Source organism: Miniopterus natalensis, chromosome 8 (genome assembly GCF_054644295.1).
Source record: "Miniopterus natalensis isolate mMinNat1 chromosome 8, mMinNat1.hap1, whole genome shotgun sequence".
Lineage (NCBI taxonomy): Eukaryota > Metazoa > Chordata > Mammalia > Chiroptera > Miniopteridae > Miniopterus > Miniopterus natalensis.
Genome location: NC_142088.1, coordinates 42354884 through 42380065, shown reverse-complemented (window position 1 = coordinate 42380065; position 25182 = coordinate 42354884). Strand labels below are relative to the sequence as shown.

Below are 25182 nucleotides of genomic sequence, written 5' to 3'. Positions count from 1 at the left end.
AGTATTCATAATGTGAATTCTGTGGCCAGGGAAGGGTGCCTGGTAAATTGCTGGATTAGTGTTTCTGGAGGCTTCTTGTAACTGCTCTCTGTTTGGCACAGGCCGATAATCAGACCTTGAAAGAGAAAATTCTGCAAGTCAACTCCCTGGTGGAAGCCTTTGGAAATGCATGCACAGCCATCAATGACAACTCCAGCCGTTTTGGAAAATATCTGGAAATGATGTTTACACCAACTGGAGCTGTGATGGGGGCAAGAATCTCTGAGTATCTCCTTGAAAAGTCCAGAGTTGTAAAACAGGCAGTGTAGGTGCACTATTTTGTCACTGATCTTGCTCTGCAATATAGACTAGGAGGTTTTGGGAATTTTAATTGCTGCATTTTTACTCTTGTTCTTAGCATCCTGATAGCTAGGATGCCCCTCCGAACCCCCCTCCTTCTCCCCCTCCCCCCCTAGCCTCCCCAGAAGCACAGAATTATTTAAGCAAAGGATAAGTTGTGGTTTCTAACTGAAAAGATGTTTACAAGCAGAGTACAAAAGGCTGGGGTGGGAATACTTTGGGATAGATATGCCAGTTTCTCCTGAGTGTGTTATACCAGGTAGAATTTAACAACATTGCACATACTTTAAAAATAATTAGGTTTCTTAAAATTGAACTTGTCTATTAAAAAAGTACTGAGAATATTTTGCATTTAATTTTTCCCCTCTACATTGAGAGAGAATATGATTTCTTTTAAGAAGAGCAGTATAGCAATAGTGATCAACAGCATGGACTGCTCTGGGTTTAGGTGCTGGCCCTGATGGTTATTGGGTGACCTTGGGTATGTCACTTATTCTCTCTGTGCCTCATCTGTGAAATGGAGATGGTACTAGAGCCTACCTCATGGGTTTGCTGTAAAGATTGATGAGTTTGTTTATATGAAATTCCTTTAAAAAGTCCCCGGTCTGGTACATGTTATCAGAGTTAGCCACAATTCCTATTATTATTACTATTGGAGGACACCAGACTTCCTCAGGAACAGGGCTCCATTCATGCGTTATTCAATAATTATCTATTGAATTCTTGCTGTGTGCCAGTGCTGTGCTTCCTTCTAGGATTGCAAGAGTAAACAAAATAGACAAGGTCCCAGTATTCATGGAGCTTGGAGGATGGGGGATGGGGAATGGCGAGGGGGGGCAAGGAGGTTCTTAAATGTAGAACACCTTAGTTGGTCCAAAGGTTGTGGGTTATTGTTAAGCTAATTAAATGTAGAACACCTTAAACGCGAAACAATTGTGATAAGTAAGGTGCTGTGAAGGTAAAACAGGTGAAGGAAGGGCGCATAACCTAGTCCAGGAAGGAAGAAGCTCCCTGTGTATGAGACACTATATTTGAGATCTGAGGTTCACTAGGAGTTACCAATGAGGTGGGGAAGGAGTGCAGAGGCAGAGAAGGGCAAAGATGGCACTGAAACCAGATCATGCAGGGCTTTGGAACCAGGCTGGGGAACCTTATTCTAAAGGCAATAGGAAGCCATTTATTGTTTTCCAGAAGGGGAGTCACAAAACCCAACTTGCATTTAGAAATGACTGTCTGGCTTTAGTAGGATGAATGGATTACAGGAGAAGTGTTGTGTTGAGGCTGTTAGGATACTTTTACCAAATCCATGTGAGAGGTATGTTGGATAGGACTAAGATGGTAGCAGTAGAGATGGAGATGGAGAGGAGTTGATGAATCTGAGAGATATTGTACAAGTAGAATCCACAGAACTTGTTCTAGGTTAAGAATCCAAGCATCTTCTTCTACCATACACTTGTAGTTTTCTCACAAAATAGGGACTGACAGGAAGAAATTAAACAAATGAACAAAAGGATAGAGTTAGAGTAATTTTAGCTTCCCTGTGGCTTCTTGATTAATTTTATGAGGTCCCTCATTTCTTTTTCCCAAAAATTAAGGTGATTTTAAAGTTTAGAGAGCTACCTCTGACAGAGTAGAAACTACAGTTTTCTGTGTTCAGATATAAAGTGGTCTTTTACAAAGATAATGTGAGGAGAGTTCCAATCACAGGTATGTCACTTACTGTGTATATTGTTTATTAATATAAATATTCTCATACCTTACTTTCCTCACATGCAAAAAGAACATACTAAAGCTGACCTCACAGAGCTGTTATGAGAATTAAATGAAAAGATATGTGATATACCAAATATAAATCTGAAACATAATAGGTACCTAATAAATCATAACTTAGTATTATTATTAAATTTAGTCAATATGATAGCACTGATAGAGTAAAACAGACTGAAGACATTGAATGAGTAGAAGATGGGACCTTTGCTGACCTTTCTGGTTCTGTCGTCTTCTGGGCACATAGTAGGATTCCCCTTCTTGGTACCCTGTGGCTGGATGTGGTCATATGACCAATTCTGGCAAATGAGCATCTAATGGAAAGACCCTCCAGAGCTCTGGCAAAGTGCAAGATGGTGGCTACTCTATCAGCCTGGGCCCATGTGTGACTATGATGAACACAGTCCCTCCCCCTCCCTGCTGGCTTTCAATGGATGTACTCTGAGCAAAAAGTAAGTCTTTGTTAAATTAAGCCACTCAGATCTTGGGATGTTTGTTACTGCAGCAGAACCAAGCCAATCCTGATAGATACAGGGATGAAAATCAAGTTGGAATTATGCTCGGAGTGGATGTTGGTAGGCAGACTTTGAAAGAACTGAGAACCAGACGCATCTGCAAAAAGCCTACAAACAAGAACTGTAGGAAGATAAGACCAAGAGCCAAAACCAGCACATTTACCAGAGGTTAAAGAACAAGTGTCATTCATACTAGGCATGCCGGTTCATAAGGCCCTATGAGGGCTTTCCTGTCTCAGTGAATGGTGTCACATTCACCACATGCTCAAGTTAGAAACCTGGGAGGTAGACTCTGGTCCCTTTTCCTCACTGCTCTCATTCATTCTATCAGGATGTTCTTTTATTTGTTCTTCCAAAATATATCATTAGGCTCACTCCTCTCCTTCATCATCACAGCCCTTACCTGGTCCAAGCCTCTCACTGTCTCACCTAGACCTCCTGATTAGTCTTCCTGCATCCGTCTCGGCTTCTTACAATTCAGACATGCAACCCAGTGCAGCTGGAGTATACTTTTCTCAACACAAATGTACTCATATCACACATTTACAGTGCACCCTGGCTCCAGTTTAAAACACTTCAAACATTCTAATTAATTAATCAACAAAATCCCAATTATGGCCTAATATGTCCTTGTGTGGGCTGGCCCCACCTACCTACCCACCCCTTCTCACTAGCATTTTTTTGGTTCTACGTGGGTGTCACACTCCAAGCCTTTGTGTATATGTTGCTCCCTCTCTTTGGAAGGCTTTCCCCCTTCTCTCTGCAGCTCCTTCCAGCCCCTTCTCATGCTTCAGATTTTGACTTAGGTGTTATTTCCTGAGAGAGTCATTCCCCTAACTTCACACAAGTAGCCCTATCCCCCGATGTTATTCTTCATCTCAGCCCCTTGTTTGTCTCTTTCAAAGTCCTCATCACAAGTTTCCTTGTTGAGTCATCTCACTCCATTGCTAGAAGGGAAGTTCCGGAGGGCCTATATCCCTTGCATTTGGTGCAGTGCCTGCTATTATTGGCACTCAATACATTTATAAGTTGAGTGAACAAATGAGGGAGAAATGGCAAGTAGAGGCATTTAGAATACAGGGCAGAAATAAGAATCATCAGAAGAGCTTTGACAGGATAAGCAACCAGAGGAAGACTAGGATATCCAAGAGAAGCTGGAGAAAAGAGTGGGGCCCATGTCACAAATAGAAACAAGGAGTAGGAGGAAGACAAGATTCCTTTCCACAGAGCTAAGTTGGCCAAGGTGAGGATTTGCCAGAATTCTGGGGATTGAACAGAAGAGACTGTCTTCCTCTAGAGTCTAGAGGAAAGAAAGGGATCTAGAGCTGGGCTTTTTAGACTATCTTTGCTGACAGACTAATTTTTTAAACGTTAGTTCACAATTTATTGTGAACTAATATCTTCGTAAAATAAAATTGAAATGAATTATCAGAGAAATTATCATACTCTTAGATGTAATGGCAATGTCACTTGCTATAAAATGTCTAGACATGTACTTTCCAGTCCCTTATCTCGTCATAAGCTGACAGCAGTCCTTAGACCACACTTAGAGCAGCATCTACCTGAAAGGGCCCTGGCCATGGTGGCCTAAGAGATGGTGGACAGCAGGAGACCAAGGGGACTGATGATGTCATTGTGAATTGTATTTGAAAGAGTAAAGACCTCAGTTTGGGACCAATTCCACTCCCTAATTTGCTGTACGAACTGGTGAGCCACTTGCTGTCTGAGGCTCCAGTAATGTAGGGAGTTTGGCCGAGCTCTCTAAGCTGTATATCATTGTTTCTGAAGCAACATGGGCCGCAAACAGAAGGCATGGGCACAGATGCATAGTCATTTGGGCTGGAATAGAAAGATCTCTAAACACCTGTAATCTGAGCTGTTATCTGTAAATGTTCTATTCTCTCAAACCTCCTTCTGTGTACAGTAAGCATGTGTTTAATAATGTGACATTGTTCCAATTACTATACTAATCCTATCACTATTACTATTCTGTAATTGGGATGTAGCATATTTAATTGCCTGAAAATTAAAAATTGCTACAGAATAATATATTGCACAGAAAGGAAATGGTGTAAATTAGTTGGGGTGTGGAAGCCCAAAATATGTTATTAATAATGTCCCCTCTTCCTCTTTTTAAGGGGAGAGAAAAATTTTCATATCTTTTACTATATTTATGCTGGTCTTTATCACCAAAAGAAACTTTCTGAGTTCAGACTTCCTGAGGAAAAGCCTCCTAGGTAAGTGTTGGGGGTTTTGATTGTGTTACCTTTTAATGGATATATAAATAGCAGTTGACAAAATTTGGGAATAAATGGGGCTGTTTTCCTAACTGGGCATTCATAGTCTCCAGCTGAAATACTCAGGATGAGATGGCAGGGACTACCTCTCACCATTTGCATTTTCTAGAATGTTCAAAACTCAACTGCAGGCATTTTACTCAGCCTTGTACACCATTAATCCACCGAGTACGAGGGATGCCCCTGCAAAGGACCCTGATGATGACCTGGTGTTTGGGGTGCCATTTACCAAGTCAGTGATTGCTCTGTTTGGTCACACTCCATTCAGGTACATAGCTGATGAGACTGGAAGGGTGATGCATGACATAACTTCCAAGGAGTCTTACAGAAGACAATTCGAAGCCATTCAGCATTGTTTCAGGATTATAGGCTTCACGGACAAGGTAAGCGATTGTCAGGAGAGAAGGAAACTCAAGCGTTAATATTCTTGGATCAATGTGATTAACAACTTGAATGTTCCAACTTGGGGCAGGTTACTTGCTTTTCAGATACCACATTGGTCATGTTATAAGGTGTCGCTACTCAGAGTGACCCAAGGACCAGAAACATTGTCGTCACCTGAGAGCTTGTTAGAAATGCAGACTCTCAGGTCCACCCTGAGTCAGAACGACTGAATCAGAATCTGCATTTTAACAAGCTGCACAGAGGAACATAAAAGTGGAAGTGCTGTTGTAAGTGCCACTTGCCTATGAATTGTTGTCACTGTTATTCATTCACTACAGCTGGGATAACAAAATAATACAGTGGTCCCTCGGTTTTCGAATGTAATCCGTTCTGGAAGACCCTTCGAGGTCTGAAACACTTGAAAACCAAGGGATCCATAGCCGACAGCTGGGCCTCAGGATCCTGCCCTCAGCGGGAGCCACGTGGTGTGTTCGACTTCTGAGGCGTGTTCGGAAACCGAAGCGTTTGTGTCCAGGTTTACAGTGCTCGGAAACAGAAATGTTGGTCAAAGGTGCCACTGTACTGCCCTTTTCTGAGCTGGGGCTGTTCTAGCCATTACAGTGGACTGTGTAACAGGAGTACAGGAAATGCAGGTTACACCCAAGCCACAGAAATATATTTATGCAAGTAGTTCCTTGAGCACCTAACAAGTTCATTTAAACCTTTCAACTTGCAGTCACTTCCTTCTCCATGGTACAGAGCTGCACATTATTAACTGTAGCTCAAAGTCCTGTACCCCCCTTATCGTACTAGATACAGGCTATCTCTATTAAATATATGCTAGAGGTGACAGAAAGTATTTATAACCCTAGGCTCTCAAATATTATTCTGTGATACATTTATGCCATAGTTTCTGGGCTTCATGCCATCAATTTTGCAAAATATCCAGATTCTTTTGCTCTTCCAACAAAGGAGGTGAATGATTAGGAGGTAGGTGAGAGTGTTAAATCTTAAGGGATTAGATTACAAGACACTTGAGTTACCCTGGGACAGCCATTCTGGATAAAGGATTGCTTCTGTAATCCAATGAGTTTGGTCAGCCCTTCCCTCCCCAGCACTGTTGATTTTAGTCGTAATAATACCTTTCTTCTTTCTAGCCAGCTGTTAATTTTCTCTGTCAGCCTCCCACGGACTTTAAACTGTCAGACAGTGGAAAATCCCAAAGGTCAGATAAAAATAGAAATCTATTTCCCTTGGCTCCTTAGAGGAGAGCAATTACACACGTTCCAGCATTGTTAAAGGACCTTTATGGTTATTAATTTATAGAGCTGTTGTTATCAAAGATGCATGGTAGAGATGGCAGTCAAGCCATTTAAAGTCCTAGGCCATGCCAAAGTGGTTAGGGGCATACTTCCTGAAGAGTACAGGAGCAATAGAGAAGTTAGTCACAGGGTTAATACTATTTTGCTTTCAATGAGGACAGTGATAGTTATAGAATACTATGAAGAGATTGGTCCTAACTCTAAATGAAAGTATATAGTGGTGCTGTTCTAATAATACAATTGTACTGCAAATAATAATAAAACACATGCTGTTTTAAGATAAAGTTAAAAACAAAAGAAATTAAATATGCTATGTCTTCTTAAATTAAGCCATCCTAACTCCTGTGCAAAAAAAAAAAAAAGTATAGAAATTCCTCGCTAGTTGTGGTCTGTAAGCCTCACACTGTATTGATGGAGGTAATGAGATGCTATCATGTTAAATCCAGGCCAGTCTCAGAAAACTCATTTGGTAGATGTTCCCTTTAGTCACTTGTAAGTTGTGTGATTAAAACAATGCTTCTTGACGTCAGAAACATGACATCTAGCATTTGATTTAGAAGTTTAACCAACAATATTTATCTACAGTAGAGCCTGGTTTAAAATCCTCATTTGTCTTGGTAGTATTATCAGGTATCCAGCAGATGTCACTAGTACAGTCTGTGTTCGTGTTTTCAGCTTTACTGAGTAATGTTTACAGGAAGGCTCAACTGGGGACAATGCTTTATCAGTGGTCTAATGACAGTTTCTATTAGTTTGCAGCTATGTGCGGTACTAAATCAAGTCCCCCAGCACAGTATTTTTGGTGGAAGTACTTTTCTCTATCTATAAGCATAAGATGTGGAAATTTCCTGGCTGTACATGTCATTGTCTCACCTATAGGAATGCAAATGTTTAAATTAAAAAAACGTTATGTTTCACCATTAATGCTACTTATGTATTCAATTTCAATATAAAAATAGGACTGAAGATCATCTGAACTGTTTTTACAACATTTGTGACACCAAATATGTGCAGTTTTCCCCCGAGACCAACCAATTCCCCTACAATTGAACTCTGACACTGTCTCCCTGGAGTTAGCATCACATCCCACAAGTTAGGGGCTCATTCCCACAACACTGCCCCTACTTCGAACACCAGTCGCAAGTCCCAGGGTTTTTCTACTTCTGCCTGACTGGCTATAAATTGGGTTCCCAAGAACCCCTCCTCAGGTTCAGTAATTTGCTAGGACTCCCAGAACTCAGGAAACAGTTTACTTACTGTTACCATTTACTTATCATAAAGGGTGCAACTCAGGAACAGCTAAGTGGAAGAGATGCACAGAGCAGGGTATTGGGAGAGGGGGCACCACTTCCTCTCACCAATTTCCTGTGTTCACCAACCCGGGAGTGCTCTGAACCTTATCAATGAGGGGTTTTAATGGAGGCTCTATTACATAGACACGGCTGATTAAATCATTGCTGTTGGTGATTAACTCAGTCTCCAGCCCTTCTCCCTTCCCTGAAGGTCCAGGGTTTGGCTAAAAGTTCTAACCCTTTAATCACAGGGCCAGTTTCTCTGAAAACAAGCTGCCATCCTCCAAGAGTCACCACATTAGGACACACTCAAGTGTGGTTGAAAGGGGCTTATTATGAATAACAAAGGACATGCCTCTCATCTGTATCACTCAGAAAATTTCCATGGATTTTGTGCCAGAAATCCCTATGAAGACCAAATACTATATACTTGTTATATCACATTATCACAGATAATTTCTATTGTGCCTTTCAAAATATTTCCTCACCTCATTCATAACTATATACTCCATCATTTAACTTCAAAATGTTCTAGTGAGCCATTAACGAATGCCCTGCCAACTGTTTCATAAGAGCTATATTCAAAAGAGGTTAAGGAAGCATCTCCTTTCTTATTTTGAAGAAAAAACTGTACCTGAACTTGGAAGCTGGTATTAGTTAGAGTAAATGGATAAAAGTAGCTTAAAGAACAAAGAAGACCAGTTCTCTCTTACAGCATTCCAAGGTAAGAGGTTCAAGTTGCAGAACAACTCCATTTCATGCAGTCATTGGTCTTGGGCATCCTAATTCATGGCTTGGTTGAGTCTGGGTGGCTGGGAGTTCCTGCCAGCAATACGAAGAAAGCAAGCAAGAGGCATGCTGGCTTCCATAAGGCCAGGCCCAGAAATGGCCCACATCAGCCCACTTGCTCCTTTGTTAAGAATTTAATTACATGGCCACACCTAACTACAAAGGAGGTTAAGGAATTTGCTTGTGTACCAGGAAAAGGGGAAGGGTGGACTTTGGCGACAATGAGCAGTTTCCAACGCAGTGCTAGTGCTTCATTGGTTTTGTTAGTAATCACCTTCAAACATGGTTCCCGATGTCTTTTTCAGGAGGTGCACTCAGTGTATAGGATTTTGGCTGGGATTTTGAATATTGGGAACATTGAGTTTGCAGCTATTTCTTCTCAACATCAAACCGATAAAAGTGAAGTGCCCAATGCTGAAGCTTTAAAAAATGGTAATTATTTGGTGCCTGTACACTGTGTTGCCAAAGTACATCTTTCACTTAGGTTTTTAAGACTCTATAAAAGATGGAGCAGCTGCTGCTGGTTCTTCTGCTGGCTCTGAGTGTTCTCACTACCCAGTATTTCCCTAACAATGTCTTATAGAACATCAGTGTTCTTTCCATGAGCTGAAAATAGGTGTCCTGCAGAGAAGAATCCCATGGCAGGTAACTTTGGGCCATGGTTCTCAACACTGGCAGCTTTTGAAAATCATCTACAAGTTTTTGAAAATAATACAGAGGTTGGACCCCACCCTGAATCCACTGAATCAACAACTGCAAGGGAGAAAGCAGGCACTTAATTACTTTTAGTGTTACAAGTAATAACGGTGGCAACAAGGAATGAGAATCCTGAGTTTAAAAAAAAACTTGTTTAAATCAAATTAATACCTTTGGTGTTAAAGTATAGCACTTTTTATGGCCTTTAATATACTAATGTGTGTTGTGACTCTCTAAGAGGAGACTATAGTCACCAGAAATTGCTCTAACTTACCTGACCAATGCTACCTCCTCCCACTTTTTAAAATCTAACACCTGGGCAGAGCTTTTGGAACAGTTTGGGAGATACTGCATCAGTCTGGATGCTTCTCGGGTTAGGAACCTGGCTTGTTTATCTTTGAAGTGCTAAGGATAGAGTCTGGCACATAGTAGATGTTGAATAAATACTGGCTGGCTGAATGAATGGATGGATAGGCTTATTCTCCAGTGTCATCCTTGCCCTTTGTTCCAGCTGCCTCTGTTCTCTGCATCCGCCCTGAAGAGCTGCAGGAGGCCCTCACTTCTCGTTGTGTGGTCACCCGAGGAGAGACCATCATCCGTGCCAACACTGTTGACAGGGCCGAGGATGTCCGAGATGCCATGTCCAAAGCCCTGTATGGGAGGCTCTTCAGCTGGATTGTAAATCGCATCAATACACTCCTGCAGCCAGACAAAAACATATGGCAAGTTCCCCCAGGGAGCAGAGTTCTCCGAAGAGCTGTCATCAACCCTGGGGTCTCAGATTTTACAAGAGAAAGCATTCGGTCCTCTCTTGGGTTTTCTTTAGCAAAGCTCTTAGGTCTTCTACTTTTAAAAATGTATTGGGATCCAGGAGAGCGGAACTGGTCATACCTGAAAGGCAGACAATTGACAGAGCCAGGGCAGTGTAGTGTTTAAGAGAACAGGCTTGGCTTGGAGCTGGACAAACAGGATTTGCATCCAAGTTCTACAGCTTAATCAGCTGCATGTTCTAAGTGATGGTTTTCTTATCTGTAAAATTAGGATAATAATATTCTCCTTATCGTGTTGTTTTAGAATCAACTGAGACATTTCATGAAAAGTGTTAAAGCACATTATTACCACTACTACCTCTATTGTGGGCGGCAATTGGAAGAATGAATGAGCAGCAGCTCCAGCCCATTCAGAGTGGTTTCTCTTTAATCTCTTTCTATATGGAGCTGATGAGTAAGACTTTAAGAGATTCTAGTGCTTTTAAAAAGAGTTGGAAGTATTGTTGAAAGACTAAAGGAACAAATGGTTTAAGACACAAACTGTTTCTCCCTTAGAGGCAGCAGGACACTGCTTTCCATGGGAGGGTATATGAATTGATAAATAGCGGGCACATATATCTCACCATCCTCTGAGATGAGTGTTTCCTTCCCTGAAAGGTTGTATTCTCTCTCATGCAGTAGTGCGGACGATGGTATGAATGTGGGGATACTGGATATTTTTGGATTTGAGAACTTTCGGAGAAATTCATTTGAGCAGCTCTGCATAAACATCGCCAATGAACAAATCCAGTACTATTTCAATCAGCACGTTTTTGCTCTTGAGCAGGTAATAGTGAACTCTGAAGTCAGTAAACCAAGCTGCCCACAATTTGAATCAGAAACCCTGTTAGTCAGGCTAACAGGTAAAAGGCTCTAAAGAAAAAAAAACGAAACCCCAAAACAGAAAAAACCCACTGGTGAGGCCGTCCTGTCAAAATAAATCAATGGTCTAAATTCAGCCTGAAAAAAACAAAGAGGCCTTGATTTTTGTGGAAAGGTACATTTCCTCCCTTGAGTGGAGCTGGTGCCAAGTCAATTATTTAAATGTGTCTCCCAAACTGTTTCATGTGTATTGCCCAAAATGCTGGGTTTTCCTCTACTTTATTTAACTAAAAATATCTATGATCATGTCCAAGATGACACGGAATGATCTTGAATTCAGGACACATGTTCTTGTTCTTAACTCTCAAACTGGTCCTCCCCACCCCCCACCTCCTGCTCACTAGATCCCACAGGAAATGGATGGGTGTCTCTGGGGAAAGGAAGATATGTTATTAGTTTTCTGACATGGAAGTCTTTCCCCAATGAGTTTACTAGTAAATAAAACAGTCTGTGAAGCTACTTGGACCCTTCTCCTCCACCCCAGCCCCAAGGCTCTCCCAGATGAAGTAGTTGCAATAATGAAACATTCTGGCCAAGCCCCTTGTTTTAATGCAGAAGTGAGGACACACAAACTATAATATGATTAGAGAAACACAAAGACATGGACTAAAAATGCCAGTATTGGTTTTATCACTGGGTCTGGATAAATCCATACTGCACTCCTCTCCCTACCCACCCTGGACAAACCTCGACCTGTTTCAGTCCAAGTTCCATCCATTTATTTCCCAGGGAAATCTGGAGTTTTTCTAGTTTTTCAGCCCCAGGTGATTCCCTTGCAGAATCCTTTGCAGAAGATAGAAGTCTGCTTTCTCTCTGCTTTAAACCATACTTGTCACCAAAATAAATAAAAATTTTTTTAGCTTCTCCCCTTTTCTACATCAGTTTCTAAATTATAAGTTGTCAAATCATTTTTGGGAGACAGGCAGCCATCCCTTCATTTGCCAGCTTTAGCTGCCTACCCAGGCCACCCGTAGGTCAGGCTTAAACCCAAAGCTTTAACAATGTCATATGCAGAGGAGTCCTTTACCAACATAAAACACACCCTGTTTTCCACATGTGCTCAGTGTTGCCAGACAAAGAAAGTTCATGCCAAAGCAACCTAGTGGTTGGTACCTAGGCCAGTTTGGGGCTGGAGAGATTCATTCCCGTTTCCTTCCAGATGGAATATCAGAATGAGGGCATTGATGCTACGCCTGTGGACTATGAGGACAATCGACCACTCTTGGATATGTTCCTCCAGAAACCCCTGGGACTACTGGCACTTCTAGATGAGGAAAGTCGGTTTCCCCAAGCCACTGATCAGACCCTGGTTGGTAGGTGTCTTTTGGAAAGGCATATACGCTCAGAAGAGAACTTGGCTTATGTCATCAAATGAATATGGTTCAGTGGACCTGTCCTGTGTACAACCTGGTGGGTTGTAAAAGTGTAGACCTTGCTTTTAGTGAATTAAAATGTCCAGCAAATGTCCTGGTAGAATTTGTATCTTAAGTCTCTCACACTCTCCCCACTATCCATTTGCTGCGAATGGAAATACTGTTACCCTATGTCAACATCATTTTTATACACTCTCCTTGTTTCCCATAACCACTTGCTGCCCCTCCATTTCTTACCTTCCTCTCATATCTCCCCCTGACCCCTCTTGTGCCTCTAATCCAAGTTTGTATACAAGCCCCTTCTAGTCTCCTGGCTTCTAGGCTTCTACTCTCCCCCTCTAGCTAATTTAGTCTGTTTAAAGCCATCTTTTCATTGGGCTACATGACAATAAAACACCTACTCCTGGCATGAAAGGCCCTCTTCCTCCTGTTGCCCTTGACCTCCTCCTTCTCAGATCTTCAGTGTTGCACAGGGCCCTGGCCCTCGCTTAGATTGTGAGATGCTTGAGGCAGCAAAGCTCAAATCCTTGCATCCCTTTAGTACTTCCCCCATTCCTCACACGAGGTGGCTCTCATCACAACAATAGCAAAGTGGATTGTTGAGGGAGAACAGAAAGTTTCAAGCCGTTTCCCCAGATGGAAAATTGATTTGTGGGAGAGAGATTCACTTCTAGGGATTGAGATTGTCACCCTCATTGGTTTCGTGTTACCTATAAAATTGTTGCAAGTTGCCAGGATGAGTATTTGCCTTCCACGGGAAATCTTCATGGTTCTGAAGCTAATTTGCCGACCTCTGGTGTCATCAGTGTCCGTGCTCCATGCTGGGAGTTCTTAGAGCAGAACATGAGATCTCAGAGTACGGCCTGACACTAAAGACAACGTGAAACAACCAAATGAGTGCTGTATTGTGAATGCCCACTTCACTGGAGGACCTTTCTCCACCACATACATACAATGATAATATCAGGCTCCTCTGAAATCTTTTGTTCTGGGTCACTCACGGTTCAAGGAGCAAGTTCTTGTTTGACGGAGGAAACAATTCATGTTGTAACCTTTAAACATGAAAATCCACACAGATAAATTTGAAGACAACCTACGCTGCAAATACTTCTGGAGGCCCAAGGGAGTGGAGCTGTGCTTCGGCATTCGGCACTATGCGGGAAAGGTGAGACGAGTGGGGGTTATTAATCCCCGATTTGACGAGGGGAAAGTGTCCCTATTACCCTGTCTGTGCCACTCATGAAATTGCTTGCAGATTTCTGTGTCCTTTTAATTCTTCTTGAACACCTAATCATAGCTCCCAAACTTTCTCAGTGGTGCCACTCACAGAAAGTTGCCCCTGGTGCACAAGCAGTTTCTCACGGGTGGCCGGCGAGCTGCCATCTGCTCCTCACCCAAGGTTTGGCCTGGAAGTGCCAGCTCTTTAGAGAGAAAACATATTATAGTTTTCTCAGTGTTTAGCGGTGAATGTTCACATTCAAAAGTCATTTGGAGATGTGTAGGTAAACGGAGGAGAGTTAATGTCACAGTGGGGCTCCATTTTTAACATTTGGAGTATATGTCTACAGACACCAAACGTGTCTACATGAAAAGGAAAAATAATTTCACTTTGTCATCTAGATGGTAAGCTTTTATAACATTAACCAAAACTTCTCCTTTTCATGACTATGCCTCAGCCTCAATTTCAGGTTCCTGATGTAGGTTAGCTACTGATTCAGGAAATTCTCTAGTCCCGTAGCCAACAACTCATTGCTCAAATTCCTCTCAGAGGAGACATTTGAATTATGGCTAATCGGTTCTGGTGGGGTCTGCTGAGGCCCTGGGTCCAAGAAATAGGTAGGAGTTCAATAAAGGGCATTTTGGATTTGAGATTTATTGAAATTATTTCTCAAATTCATATCATGACATTAAAATAAATTTTGCTTGACTGAAGTTTGGTTGAAAGGCAATCTAATACACGTGAAAGGGCAGATAAATTTTCTTCTTCCTATCTAGGTTCTTTGGCTGGTTTAATAATTAAATTGATATAAGATACATTAACAGGAGAAAAAAATGTAGTTATGTATGTACAGCATCCCAATAAAATATGAGACCCAAAGGGCAGCTAGGCAACTGCAGCTTATATAACATCCTGAGCTAAGGAAAGGAGTAGGGGCCTGGGGATGCAAAGGAAGAAGGGTCATTCAGAGGAAGGCGGAGGGGCTGTTCAGAAAACGAAAGTTTGCCCTGTGTTGCAGACAAGTTGCTTAGATAAAATCTCTGGTACTAGTTTTCTTCCTGGTACAGGCCCCCTTCCAACATAAATTTAGGCATTTGAGGGGGAAGAAAAAAGAGCTTTTCCTGATTCTTCTAGGTTTCGATTGCTTTTAACTCAAAATATTTGGGGGTCACTTATTCTGAACCCCTTCACAAGTAAAGGGGATTGTCTTTCTTTCCACATAGTACATGATGGCATCTATTTTGCACCTTTGGAGGAAATTGGAATCCAGTGTCTGCCTGTAGGTTCTTCATGTACCTTTGATGTCTGCTTATTAACGTCAGGCCCATTCGATACCCACATGGGCCTGATCCTCCCTCCCCCATTCTTCTTACCTGTCTCCCATTCCTCACACCTCTCTCCCTCTCTGTCCTTTTATACCTATGTCTTACCCACCCCTTTCCTTCCCCACTTCTCCCTCTCCTTTCTTGACTTTAAGGAAAAAAGGGATTCTTTTCTTTCTGGGTTGTGTCCTTTCCTGAGTTCATTTGCCACTAACACTTATTTCTCTGGAGTGTTCCTTAAAATCTCTCTGGCCTGGATCCCCTCTCCCCTCTCCCCTCTTCCCTCTCCCCTCTCCCCGAGAACTGGGAACTGAGAACTGCTCAGCATCCCTGAGCAGTCACTCCGGGCCATGAGTAGTACCTTGGGAAGCAGTTAGGGTATAGTGGTTATGAGCATGGCACCAAATCGCCTGGGTTTGGATGCCTGCCCACCACCTGTGAAATATGTGACCACAGGCACATTATTCAGCCTCTCTCTAAGCCTCTATTTGCCCACCAATAAAATGGAGATAATAGCAGTGCTTACCTCATAGGATAGACGCGTCACATACAGTGAGTGCCTCATTTGTTTTAATAATTATTCTGATGTGATATCACTTTGATTTGACTCTTCAAAGAGCAACTGAACAAGAAGTTAAGATAAACTGGCCTGTCAAAAATTACAAAATTTCCCCTTATCTGGTGGTCTGGATTTAAAAGCATGGCTGTGCCAAGATGAATTCTGTACAGAGGTCGATGAATGACTGACCCCAGACAGCTCCTGGCGTCACCAGTGACCACGGGCATTGCCTAACCTGCAGTTTGGTCTTCATCTTGCAGGTATCATATGATGCTTCTGGGTTTCTTGAGAAAAATAGAGACACTCTCCCTGCCGACGTGGTTGTAGTCCTGAGAACATCAGAAAACAGGCTTCTCCAGCGACTCTTCTCAATCCCTTTAACCAAAACAGGTACTTGGAACCACCCCGACAGCCCTGCAACTGATGCTTCTGCGAGCCCTGCTGGGGTCTTCCACTTAGTGTCTCAGCACTGCCAGGGCTGCAGCTTTAAGCAGGGATAAAGGTCTACCTGACTAAGGTCCAGAAAAGGAAGTGATTGTTTCTTTTGCAATTTAATTGCACAGCATCGTATATATATATACATATGTACACATACACACACACTGTCTCTAACATCAACTCTTACACTTCTCGTTTTCTCTACCTGCTTTTTTTCATTCTTCCATTTTTAAAACCATATGTTATTAATTCATGCTAACACTCTAAGGTGGTCTCAGCTTACCTAGAATCATTAGAAAGATTATTTCTGTTCATATATGATTCCAAGTGAAGGGAGTATAGTGAATCAAAGTCATTCAATCATGGGGATCTCAGAGGTTCCTGGCTCAATTTCCCACCCAGTCACTGACCACACCCCACCACTCTCCTGACTTACTTGGAACAGGCCCATGACTGGCCTACATACACGGCCTATGCCTACGTATAGTCAGCTTATGTTCAGTTGCTTCGTCAGTTCTCATGCCAGGAAGCAGGAAGCTGGAAGCTAGAGCCAAAGGATGGCACTTTCTGATCTTCGCCATTTCACCAAATGTGTTCTAATTGAGTCAAGCTCCTTTGATTTACCCAGGATTCTGCTGCTTTTAGCTGGGCAGCTGATTTCAGATTTTCCCACAGCTCTTCTCTCAAGGGCTTTGTTTTTGAGGCTATGTCTGGAAACAGCTATGGGTATGCTTTTAAGAAACCTCTTTATCATTGTTCATAATTTCCTCTTCTTTTCTTCCCATCCCCCTCTTGAAATCATTGGTAACCATGTCTAGCATGAGACCTTTGCACGTTAAAAGAGAGTAGCTGCCAGGTCTGATTTTTAGCAACGTGCAGAGGAATGAAAAGGTTCATTAGAAAAAAAGCCACAGTCTACAACAATACAGCCTTTGCTTTATCTTCACTTGGGAGGAAAGTTGAAACTAGGTTCTTAATTCTATTCAAACATGCTCCTCTAAACAGAAATAGTAGAGTGCCCACCAAAAGGCTGCCTTCCAGTTTCCTCTCCAGACTTCCTTGGGCACAGCCAGTATTTGCTTTATTACAGACTTCTGGAGATGGACAGGTGTGGGCAGGGCTGGCGCTCCCTGACCAGACACAAGGTATAGACTCATCAGACAACTCTGTTGTACAGAGGTGAAGATACACCATTATGAATAAGAGATGTACTCTTTGAAATAAAATATATCCAAGTGTCTTAGCAGCTGAAATTAACACTCTCCCATAAATATAACTAACAATTTGTCAAATCTGTTTATATAGCTTTGGCATTTCCAATTTTTCAACCTTTGGCAAAATAAAAACAAGTTCGCAGTCTAGGCCACTAGGTGGCACTGTGTAAGAAGTCAGGCTCCGCCGCCTGTTTTTCCTGCTTACCTAAAAGGGGAGGGAACAGGAACAAAGAGATAGCCTCTGCTTCTTTTTTTTGTTTGTTTTTCTCCAAGTGAGCTTTCCTCCGGTCTTTTAGCTCTTTCTGAATCTTGCCTGGAAACTGCATTCCACACCAACTGGAGGAAACTAAAGTGAACAGTAAAGACTAGAAACAAAAGTGTCTTCCTGAAAAGCTTCCTTGTATTCCTGAGTTGTATATTATGCATAATAATTTCTCTTGAAATTCTAAGCTTTATTTTCTCTACATTTTGAGTATAAATAACAAGCCACGAATACACATCAAAACTAATAAGCATGATTCTGTTTTCTTTTTCTGAAATTATTCATGTAAAAATGCCTTTGAACAGCAGACATTCATAGAACAGCTTCTAATAAGGCACTGTTAGGCAGCAAAGGGGGACATGGAGATGAAGATAATATGACTTTGCCCGAGAGCAACTGGAGCTTTCTTTTACCTTTACTTTCTGTCTAGAATTGGATAGTAACTTATCTCCTTATGACAATATCTGCCCTCAAAACTCAGTTCTAAAGAGACTGTGCATCCTATGCTGAAGGTCAGAATATTAATTAAGTTTCTAAATTTTAAAATGTCCATATTATATATTTTTTGGTTTTATTATTTTATAGCCTTTGAAGGTGGGAAAACCTTAATGGATACAAATAGGTCATGCTGCTTTTGCTGAAATTGCAAATAGTTGTTTAAGGCACTTGCCCCTTACTAAGGGAGACTTGGCTGTATATCCCAGTGTTCCGGCTGGAAGCGAGGTCCCAGCGTTTTGGAAAAGAATATGCTAATATTTTCAGTGCATGAGAAACCATTTTCATGGTCATTTTTATTTTTATTTATCCTGCTTCAAGCCCTCAAACACTTAAATGGGGCACTAATTCAATGAGCATAGATGATATGGGCAATTATTTTATAAACTTCTTTTAGGAGATGAGCTACAGAGAGGAAGGAAAAGGTCAAAGTTGGGAACCCTTGGAGGTTGTTAGCCCGAAACCTAAAAAAGATGTTCAGCTCTGGACTCCTCTCTGAGAGGAGAGATCCCTGTGAGATGTCAGCATGTTCTCGCTCTTGGCCTTGGTGGTGGTTACATGGATGCTTGCTCTATAATATTTATTATGCTGTATATTTATGTTTTGCACACTTCTCTGTGCATGCATTCTATTTCACAATAATGCTTTTCTTACCAAAATATAGAGAAGATATCTTAGAATCTAAAAAAACCTTTTTTAAAATTTCTTTATCTCAGGTTTTCTGTTCAGTTAAGTTGAAGTTCATTGGTAGCTAAACAATTGCTGTTCTTTGCTTTCAAATACAGGCGTCAGAGTGCCTCCAGCTGACCTTCCTGTCCTTTAAAATCAGCTTCCTCTCAGGGCTGCTGGGCAGGGAACAACCCTTCATTAGTGGATATCAAACAGAGATATTGTTCCCTAGTTTAATTTCTTATCAAGGTTGAGAGGATTGACGTGTGTGTGTGTGTGTGTGTATGTGTGTGTGTGTGTGTGTGTGTGAGAAACCATAATATAAAATCAGGTAGAGTGATGCAATTGGCAGTTTCCTGTATGCACCTTCCTGTTTACACTGCACATCCCTAAATAACCTGAAAAGATTTAAAAAACATAGAACATGAAATTCTGAGGCCTGGAGTCCTTGGCTTCTCCCAGGTTTCTGCAGCCCTGTTACTGGCAGTGGCTTCTGTGGCCTGGCACACAGCTGCATCTGGTGGGGATGATGCCTCTGCCTGAGGGGCAGGCTCTTGGTCTAAAGTATTCAGTGTCGATTGGGTAAATGGAGGCAGCTGCAGTCAATATGGGTTCTCTCTGTTCGCTGCTTATACTTATACGACCACTTTTTGGCCTGCAGATGGGTCACTTCAGACGTGATGAAATTTTCTTTGTAATTCTTCCTATTGATGGGAAATTCTCTGAAGATTTTATGTGTGAAAATTTGATGTGGCAGCAACATTGCTTTCTAACCCTTCAGCTGGGACTTTTCAAACTGAGTGATCTATGTAGAAAAACATTAAAAGGAAAGATGTTATAACAAGGTTTCGTGGCATATTTTCCTGTTTGGGGAATGTTCCACTTGCTACTAGTAAGCTAGGGGAAAGTTCAAAAGGCTCAGAGGCAGAAAGAGAGATTTCAAAGGGAACTTGAAAAACCCTTTTCTGTCTTTGAATCATGAACCCTGACTTCCAAAGAGTAGTTTGGGGTTTTAATGGTGTTAGGAACTAAGGAGAAACTAGAAAAAACAAGAGTAGCTCCAGAGGGACATTGTCTGAGCCTGAAAGTCTGGTTTTGCATCAGAATCTAGAACTGAGTTTTTGTCTCCATTGGCTCCTTCCAAGGACTCTCAGATCTCTCCCTTGGAATTTGATTTTTGGTAAAATCAACAGTCAAGTTTCTCAATCTTGACTTTTTATTTGGATGGGGGGAGCAAGATGAGCCCCCACATTGCTAGAATACTTGCTGTTGACTGTTCCTGATTCTGTAGCTCCCCATATTAAATGCATTAAGCTCTTCAGAGGAGCCATTTGGCAACCATCTCTCAGAGTTTTCATTTTCCATTTATGGCTGCTTCTCAATCCTGACAACTCAGCAAATGAGTTAGCAGGATGAGCTGGCTCTAAATGACCAAGTTCCAGGGTCACAGATATGGACCGTGCTCAGCTCTTCCTGAAACAGAAGCTATAATGAGCCAACCCTGTCAGGGAGCACTGGCGAGTCAGTTCCTCCTCACAAAGAGACCCATTTCATTCTGTTTAATTTAGGAATGTATCTCAGTCAAAAGACAATTATATATTTATCATCTTTCTGAATATGGTGCTAAGCATAGGTGATTTCTACAAGAAATAAAAGAAAACCCCAGCTGGAACAGTCAGGGAGAGATAGACATTGCCAAATCCTAAAATGTATTAAAAAAATACCAAAAAAAGAGTAAATTCTTAACAGCCATGTAAATCAATAAATGGGGGCAATATAAGTATTGTGTCTATACAAGTAAAAACAAGGAAAAGTCATGGAAATACCATGAGTTGACAAGGAAAAGAGTTCTTTTAACTAAGAAAGGCTTCTTGGAGGAGATTTTAAAACAAATAAATAAAAGGCTAGAGAAAATTGAGCAGCCTGGGAGTAATGAGGCATTCTGAGTCAAGGGCTACTGCATGGAAAGGAGGGGGAGGTGAAGTGGGATGATTAAGTGAACAAGACAGGAGCAAAGGGCTCAGGACAAAGGGAGGGAAGCTAGATGCAAACACGATAGTGAACTGCTGAATAGAGGGTGGGTTCTGTTTCATTGATCTGTGTCTCTAACTCTTCACCAATACCACACTGCTTTTACTCTTGTAGCTTTTATAGTAAGTCTTAAAGGCAGGTAGTGTGATTTCTCCAACTTTCTTCTTCTTTTTTTTTTGTTTTGTTAATCCTCACATGAGGATATTTTTTCTATTGCTTTTCAGAGAGAACCTCTAACTAAGCCCTCTTTCTACTCTTGCCTCAGACAACCTAACAGCTAAACTACAGTCTTTCCAAAAATGTAGATCTGATCATGCCACTTCCCTGCTCAAAGCCTCCAATGGCTCTTCATCACACCTGGAATAAAATCCAAACTCCTTTCTTTGTCTAAAAACTCTCCCATGATTCCCATGATCTGTCCCTGCCTGCCTCTGACCCCATCTCCTTGAACTCTACCCCTCACTCTGTCTTCACTCTGCTCCTAGACATTCCAAGCCTTTTCTTGATTCTGCACCAGCTGCTCACTCTGCCTGGAACACGCTTTCGCCCAGATCTTTACAGGCCTCTCTCTACCTTGTGATCCAGAATTCAGCTTCAGTCTTACTTCCAAAGAGAAGCCTTCTATGCCCACCCAATGGAAAGTAGCTCCATGCTGCCCACTCACCCAGTGTAAATGTCTCCAACAGGGGCTGACGTTATCCTCTCTATCTCTATTCCACCCACCTCATATAGTCCCTAATGCTAGCCTGTAAGCTCCTTGAGAGCAGAGCCCATATGAGTCCTGTTTACCACTGTTTACCTGGGACCCTCAGCAATGCCCAGTGCATAGTGAGTCCTCAGTAAATATTTGCTAAAAACTCAGCAATTACTACAAGGTAGAAACTAAAGCTAAAATCCAAGTCCTGAGTTCCAGTCTGTAGTAATTTACTAGGGCTGACATCATAAGGCACCATAAACAAGAAGTGGCTTAAATAAAAGAAATGTATTATCTCACAGCTCTGGAGGCTAGAAGTCCAAGACCTAGGTTGGTAGGTTTGATTTCTTCTGAGGCCTCCCTCCTTGGCTTGCAGATGGCTGCCTTTTCAGTGTCCTCACATGGTTACCCCTTGATCTGTTTGTATATTGTCCCTGTCCTAGTCTCTTCTTATAAGGACAACAGTCACATTGGATGAGGGCCCACTCACAGGACCTCATTTGAACTTAAGCACCTTGGTTCTGTCTCCAAATGCAATCCATTCTGAGGTGCTGGGGGTTAGGACTTCAGCATGTGAATTTGGGTGGTGGTGGTACAGTTCAGCTCATAACAGATCACTAAGGGCTGAGGGAGCTGTTCAATATGAGCCCCCCTTACCTGTGGGCCATGTGGGAGCCACCACCTCTCCCCATAAAGCCCAGGGACAGTTGTGACCAGCCAGAGAGTTTGCTGCCTCCCCAGTCAGGGAAACAGAACTCTGCCCTCTCCCCTCCCCTTCCTCCTCTTCGCACACCAGAGGAACCGGCCGGAGAAGAGGCACGGGAGAGAAGACTGCCAAGCCATGAAGCCACTAGCCAGCCTTGAGGGACAGGAGGATGGGGAGAAGAACTTTGAATTGATACGATATTAAAGGTTAAAAATAAGGAAGAATGAGTCTTCAAAGCCAAAAGTAATCTTTAGTAACAGAAAATGTCAGAAAATTTATGAAATGGGGCTGAAATATAGTCAAGGGAACTTCCATGCTCATGGAAAGGGGAGGTGTCAGAATGAGTGGGGAAATTACAGGAAAAAGAGGGACTGTTTCTTGCTTATTTCAAATGAACTGAGATGCCTCAGGGCACAGCAGAGAACCACATGCTTTCTACAGGTATGACCCTGGGGGGCTGGAAGGTTCATCACTAGCTGGGGATTCTTTGCAGCACCAGCCTGGAATGGGTGAGAGTCAGATTCTTGACACAGAAATAGGGCAGATGACGCTGAGGGTCATTTCAGTAACGAAAATAGCAAATGTTAGTTCCATGGACTCCTCACCTCTAGCACCTTCCAGGCAGAGCTGTGCAGTTCCGTGCTTTGGCCTACCCAGCTGTGCAGCTGTCTCATGCAACCGTCTTGTCTACTTGAGAAAATTGTAAGCTCCGTGAGGACAATGACAGTGTCTTCTATTTCATTTATATACAACATACAGAATTGTTCACAATACTTTCGTAGCACAGTGCTGTTATCCGTGCTCATTCTGCTTTCTGAAATAATTTCTGTCCCTCACCTTCACCCTCATCACCACACCATCCATCTATGGCCCTCCCCTGCCTTCTCATCATTTTCTTTTCTCCACAAAATCAGCTTTAGCATTATCTCCTCCAGGAGGTTTTTGGTCTGGGTTGGGTGAAATTTCTGGCACCACTAGAATGTAAGTTCCGCTGAGACAGGATTTTGTCCATTGAGTTGTCTCCATGTTCTAGCTTCCAGAGAGGCACATGGCACTTGGGAGGTACTCAGTAGAGTCTGTCTGTTCAGGCAGAGAGTGCAGTTTGTGAATGGAATTTCCTGGTAGTCCTGGGAGCACTGGAAGCACATCAGAACTGCGGATCATCCTGTGATTTATGGTGCTGGCTGGCAGCCCACCAGCATGGAGATTTATTTTAACAGGTTGTGAAATTCAGAGAGAAGGAGCTCCATGTAGAACTCCATATTCTGATCTAGAGAGACAAGTGTGCAGCCCTGTTAGGACTCAGACGCCAGAGAAGTGCAGATGTAATTACAGTTGCATATGGCATCTGAAATTGCTTGCCAGCCCCCTTCCTGGGGTGGAGTGGGTGGGGTGAGGGCTTTCCCAGAAGCAAGCAGCTGCCTCTTCCAGGTTCCATGAAGGGCGGTATCCTTCTGAAGTTTGACAGGCTGAAGGAGGAGGCAGAGGGTCCTCACAACAGCTGGACAACCCCAAGAGAAACTTCATACCTTCCTGCCTCTCTCTTTGTTAATGGTTTTCAGCCCTTGGCCCTTGTCTAGAAGAATCTTTGATTTTTTTTGTAGGCTTGTTGAGGACAAAATGTGTGCATAGTTTGATTATAGGGAGAAGAGATCATCTCTTGAAATTCTCATTGTTTCTTTACCCATCCCTGAATGCCTTCGGGTTTTGAATTTGTATTCTCCACGTACTTTGTTGTTGTTCAAATGTAAAGAACTTAAGTGTTTCTTTCCTTTTAAAAAAAGTCTACCTGTAGTCTCTTCTACCCCATCAGCTACGGAGGGCTAAAGAGCCCTAGGCTGTAAGTCCAGAGACAAGCTGAGATCAACCTAGGTTGGTCCTTTGCATCCAGCAGGCTTAATTAATTTCTCTGAACCAGCTTCCCATCTGCAAAATAAAGGGTTTGCATGAAGAACCTCCTGATTAGAAGGAAGCTTAAGGTCAACAGCCCAACCCCTAACAATCTCCAGGACAATCCTTCAATCTGGAGTTACTGTGGTTTGTAAGCTCTCGGCTCTCTTTTGTCCATTGGTCTATTGCACTGTGTTCCCTAGAGAAATGTAAAATGTTCTATTAGCCACATTTTTAAAAAGTAAAAAGAAACTAAACTGTCTTATTCCACTTGGGCTGCTGTAACAAAACGCCACAGATGGGTAGCTTATAAACAGCAGATACGTATTTCTCACAGTTGTGGAGGCTGGGAAGTTCAAGCTCCAGGTACTGGCAGATTTGGTGTCCGGTGAGAGCCCACTTCCTGATTCACAGACAGCTGTCTTACCACTGTCCTCACATCCTAGAAGAGACAAGGGACCTCTCTGAGACTCTTTGATAAGGGCATTAATCTCATCAGAGGGCTTTGCCTTCATGAATCACCTAATCAACTCCCAGAGGCCCCACCTCCAAATATCACTTTAGGGGTTAGGATTTAAGATATGAATTGTGGGGGAGGGGAGACACAAGCATTCAGCCTATAACACAGGTGAAATTAATTTTAATATATTTACTCAATGTATCAAAAATATTGTCATTTAACATGTAATCAATGTAAAAATTATTGTGATAGCATACTTCTTCTAAGTCCCTGAAATCTGGTGTGTATTTTATACTTGTGGCACATCTCAGTTCGGACCAGCCACATTTCATGAGTTGCATAACGTGGCTGTTTGAGAATTGCTGCCCTGGCACAGAAATGCCTCATCCCTGCTCTCAGAGAGAAATGCTGACAAGCTCTTCTTGTGGGTTTTCCCAAAGGAAATGAAATCTTGTTTCTTCATAAAATAATATTTTATTTCATGCAGACTTGACTTCATACTATTTTCCAGTGTGTGAGAGAAGTCACTGCTCTTGATTCTCAGAGTTCTAGCACAGCTTTTAAAAAGTTCTTTGGATTCCAGAAAGGTCCCATATTGTCGGTATCAAGAGCAGTGTTTTCTCAAGTGTATTTCATAAAACACTAGGTTTGTGGGAGGTGAAGATGAGGGGAAGTGAATAAGAGATTTCCATGGTCAAAAAGTGTGGGGAATATTAAGTATGAAAATCCAATAGGTATCTTTACTGCAGAAATATCAA

General features: G+C 42.2%; 1 protein-coding gene across 2 annotated transcripts in view; it reads left to right on the top strand.

Moving 5' to 3' along the window:
- Positions 1–25182, top strand: part of MYO3B (myosin IIIB) — a 323317-nt gene that overhangs the window by 133846 nt on the left and 164289 nt on the right. For both annotated transcript variants that reach the window (XM_087819421.1, XM_016224834.2), the window contains exons 13-21: positions 102–304; positions 4760–4858; positions 5187–5301; positions 9011–9137; positions 9913–10123; positions 10850–10997; positions 12252–12405; positions 13542–13630; positions 15826–15955. In XM_087819421.1, the coding sequence (XP_087675547.1) occupies positions 102–304; positions 4760–4858; positions 5187–5301; positions 9011–9137; positions 9913–10123; positions 10850–10997; positions 12252–12405; positions 13542–13630; positions 15826–15955 (1276 nt within the window). The remainder of the gene's footprint in view (positions 1–101; positions 305–4759; positions 4859–5186; positions 5302–9010; positions 9138–9912; positions 10124–10849; positions 10998–12251; positions 12406–13541; positions 13631–15825; positions 15956–25182) is intronic.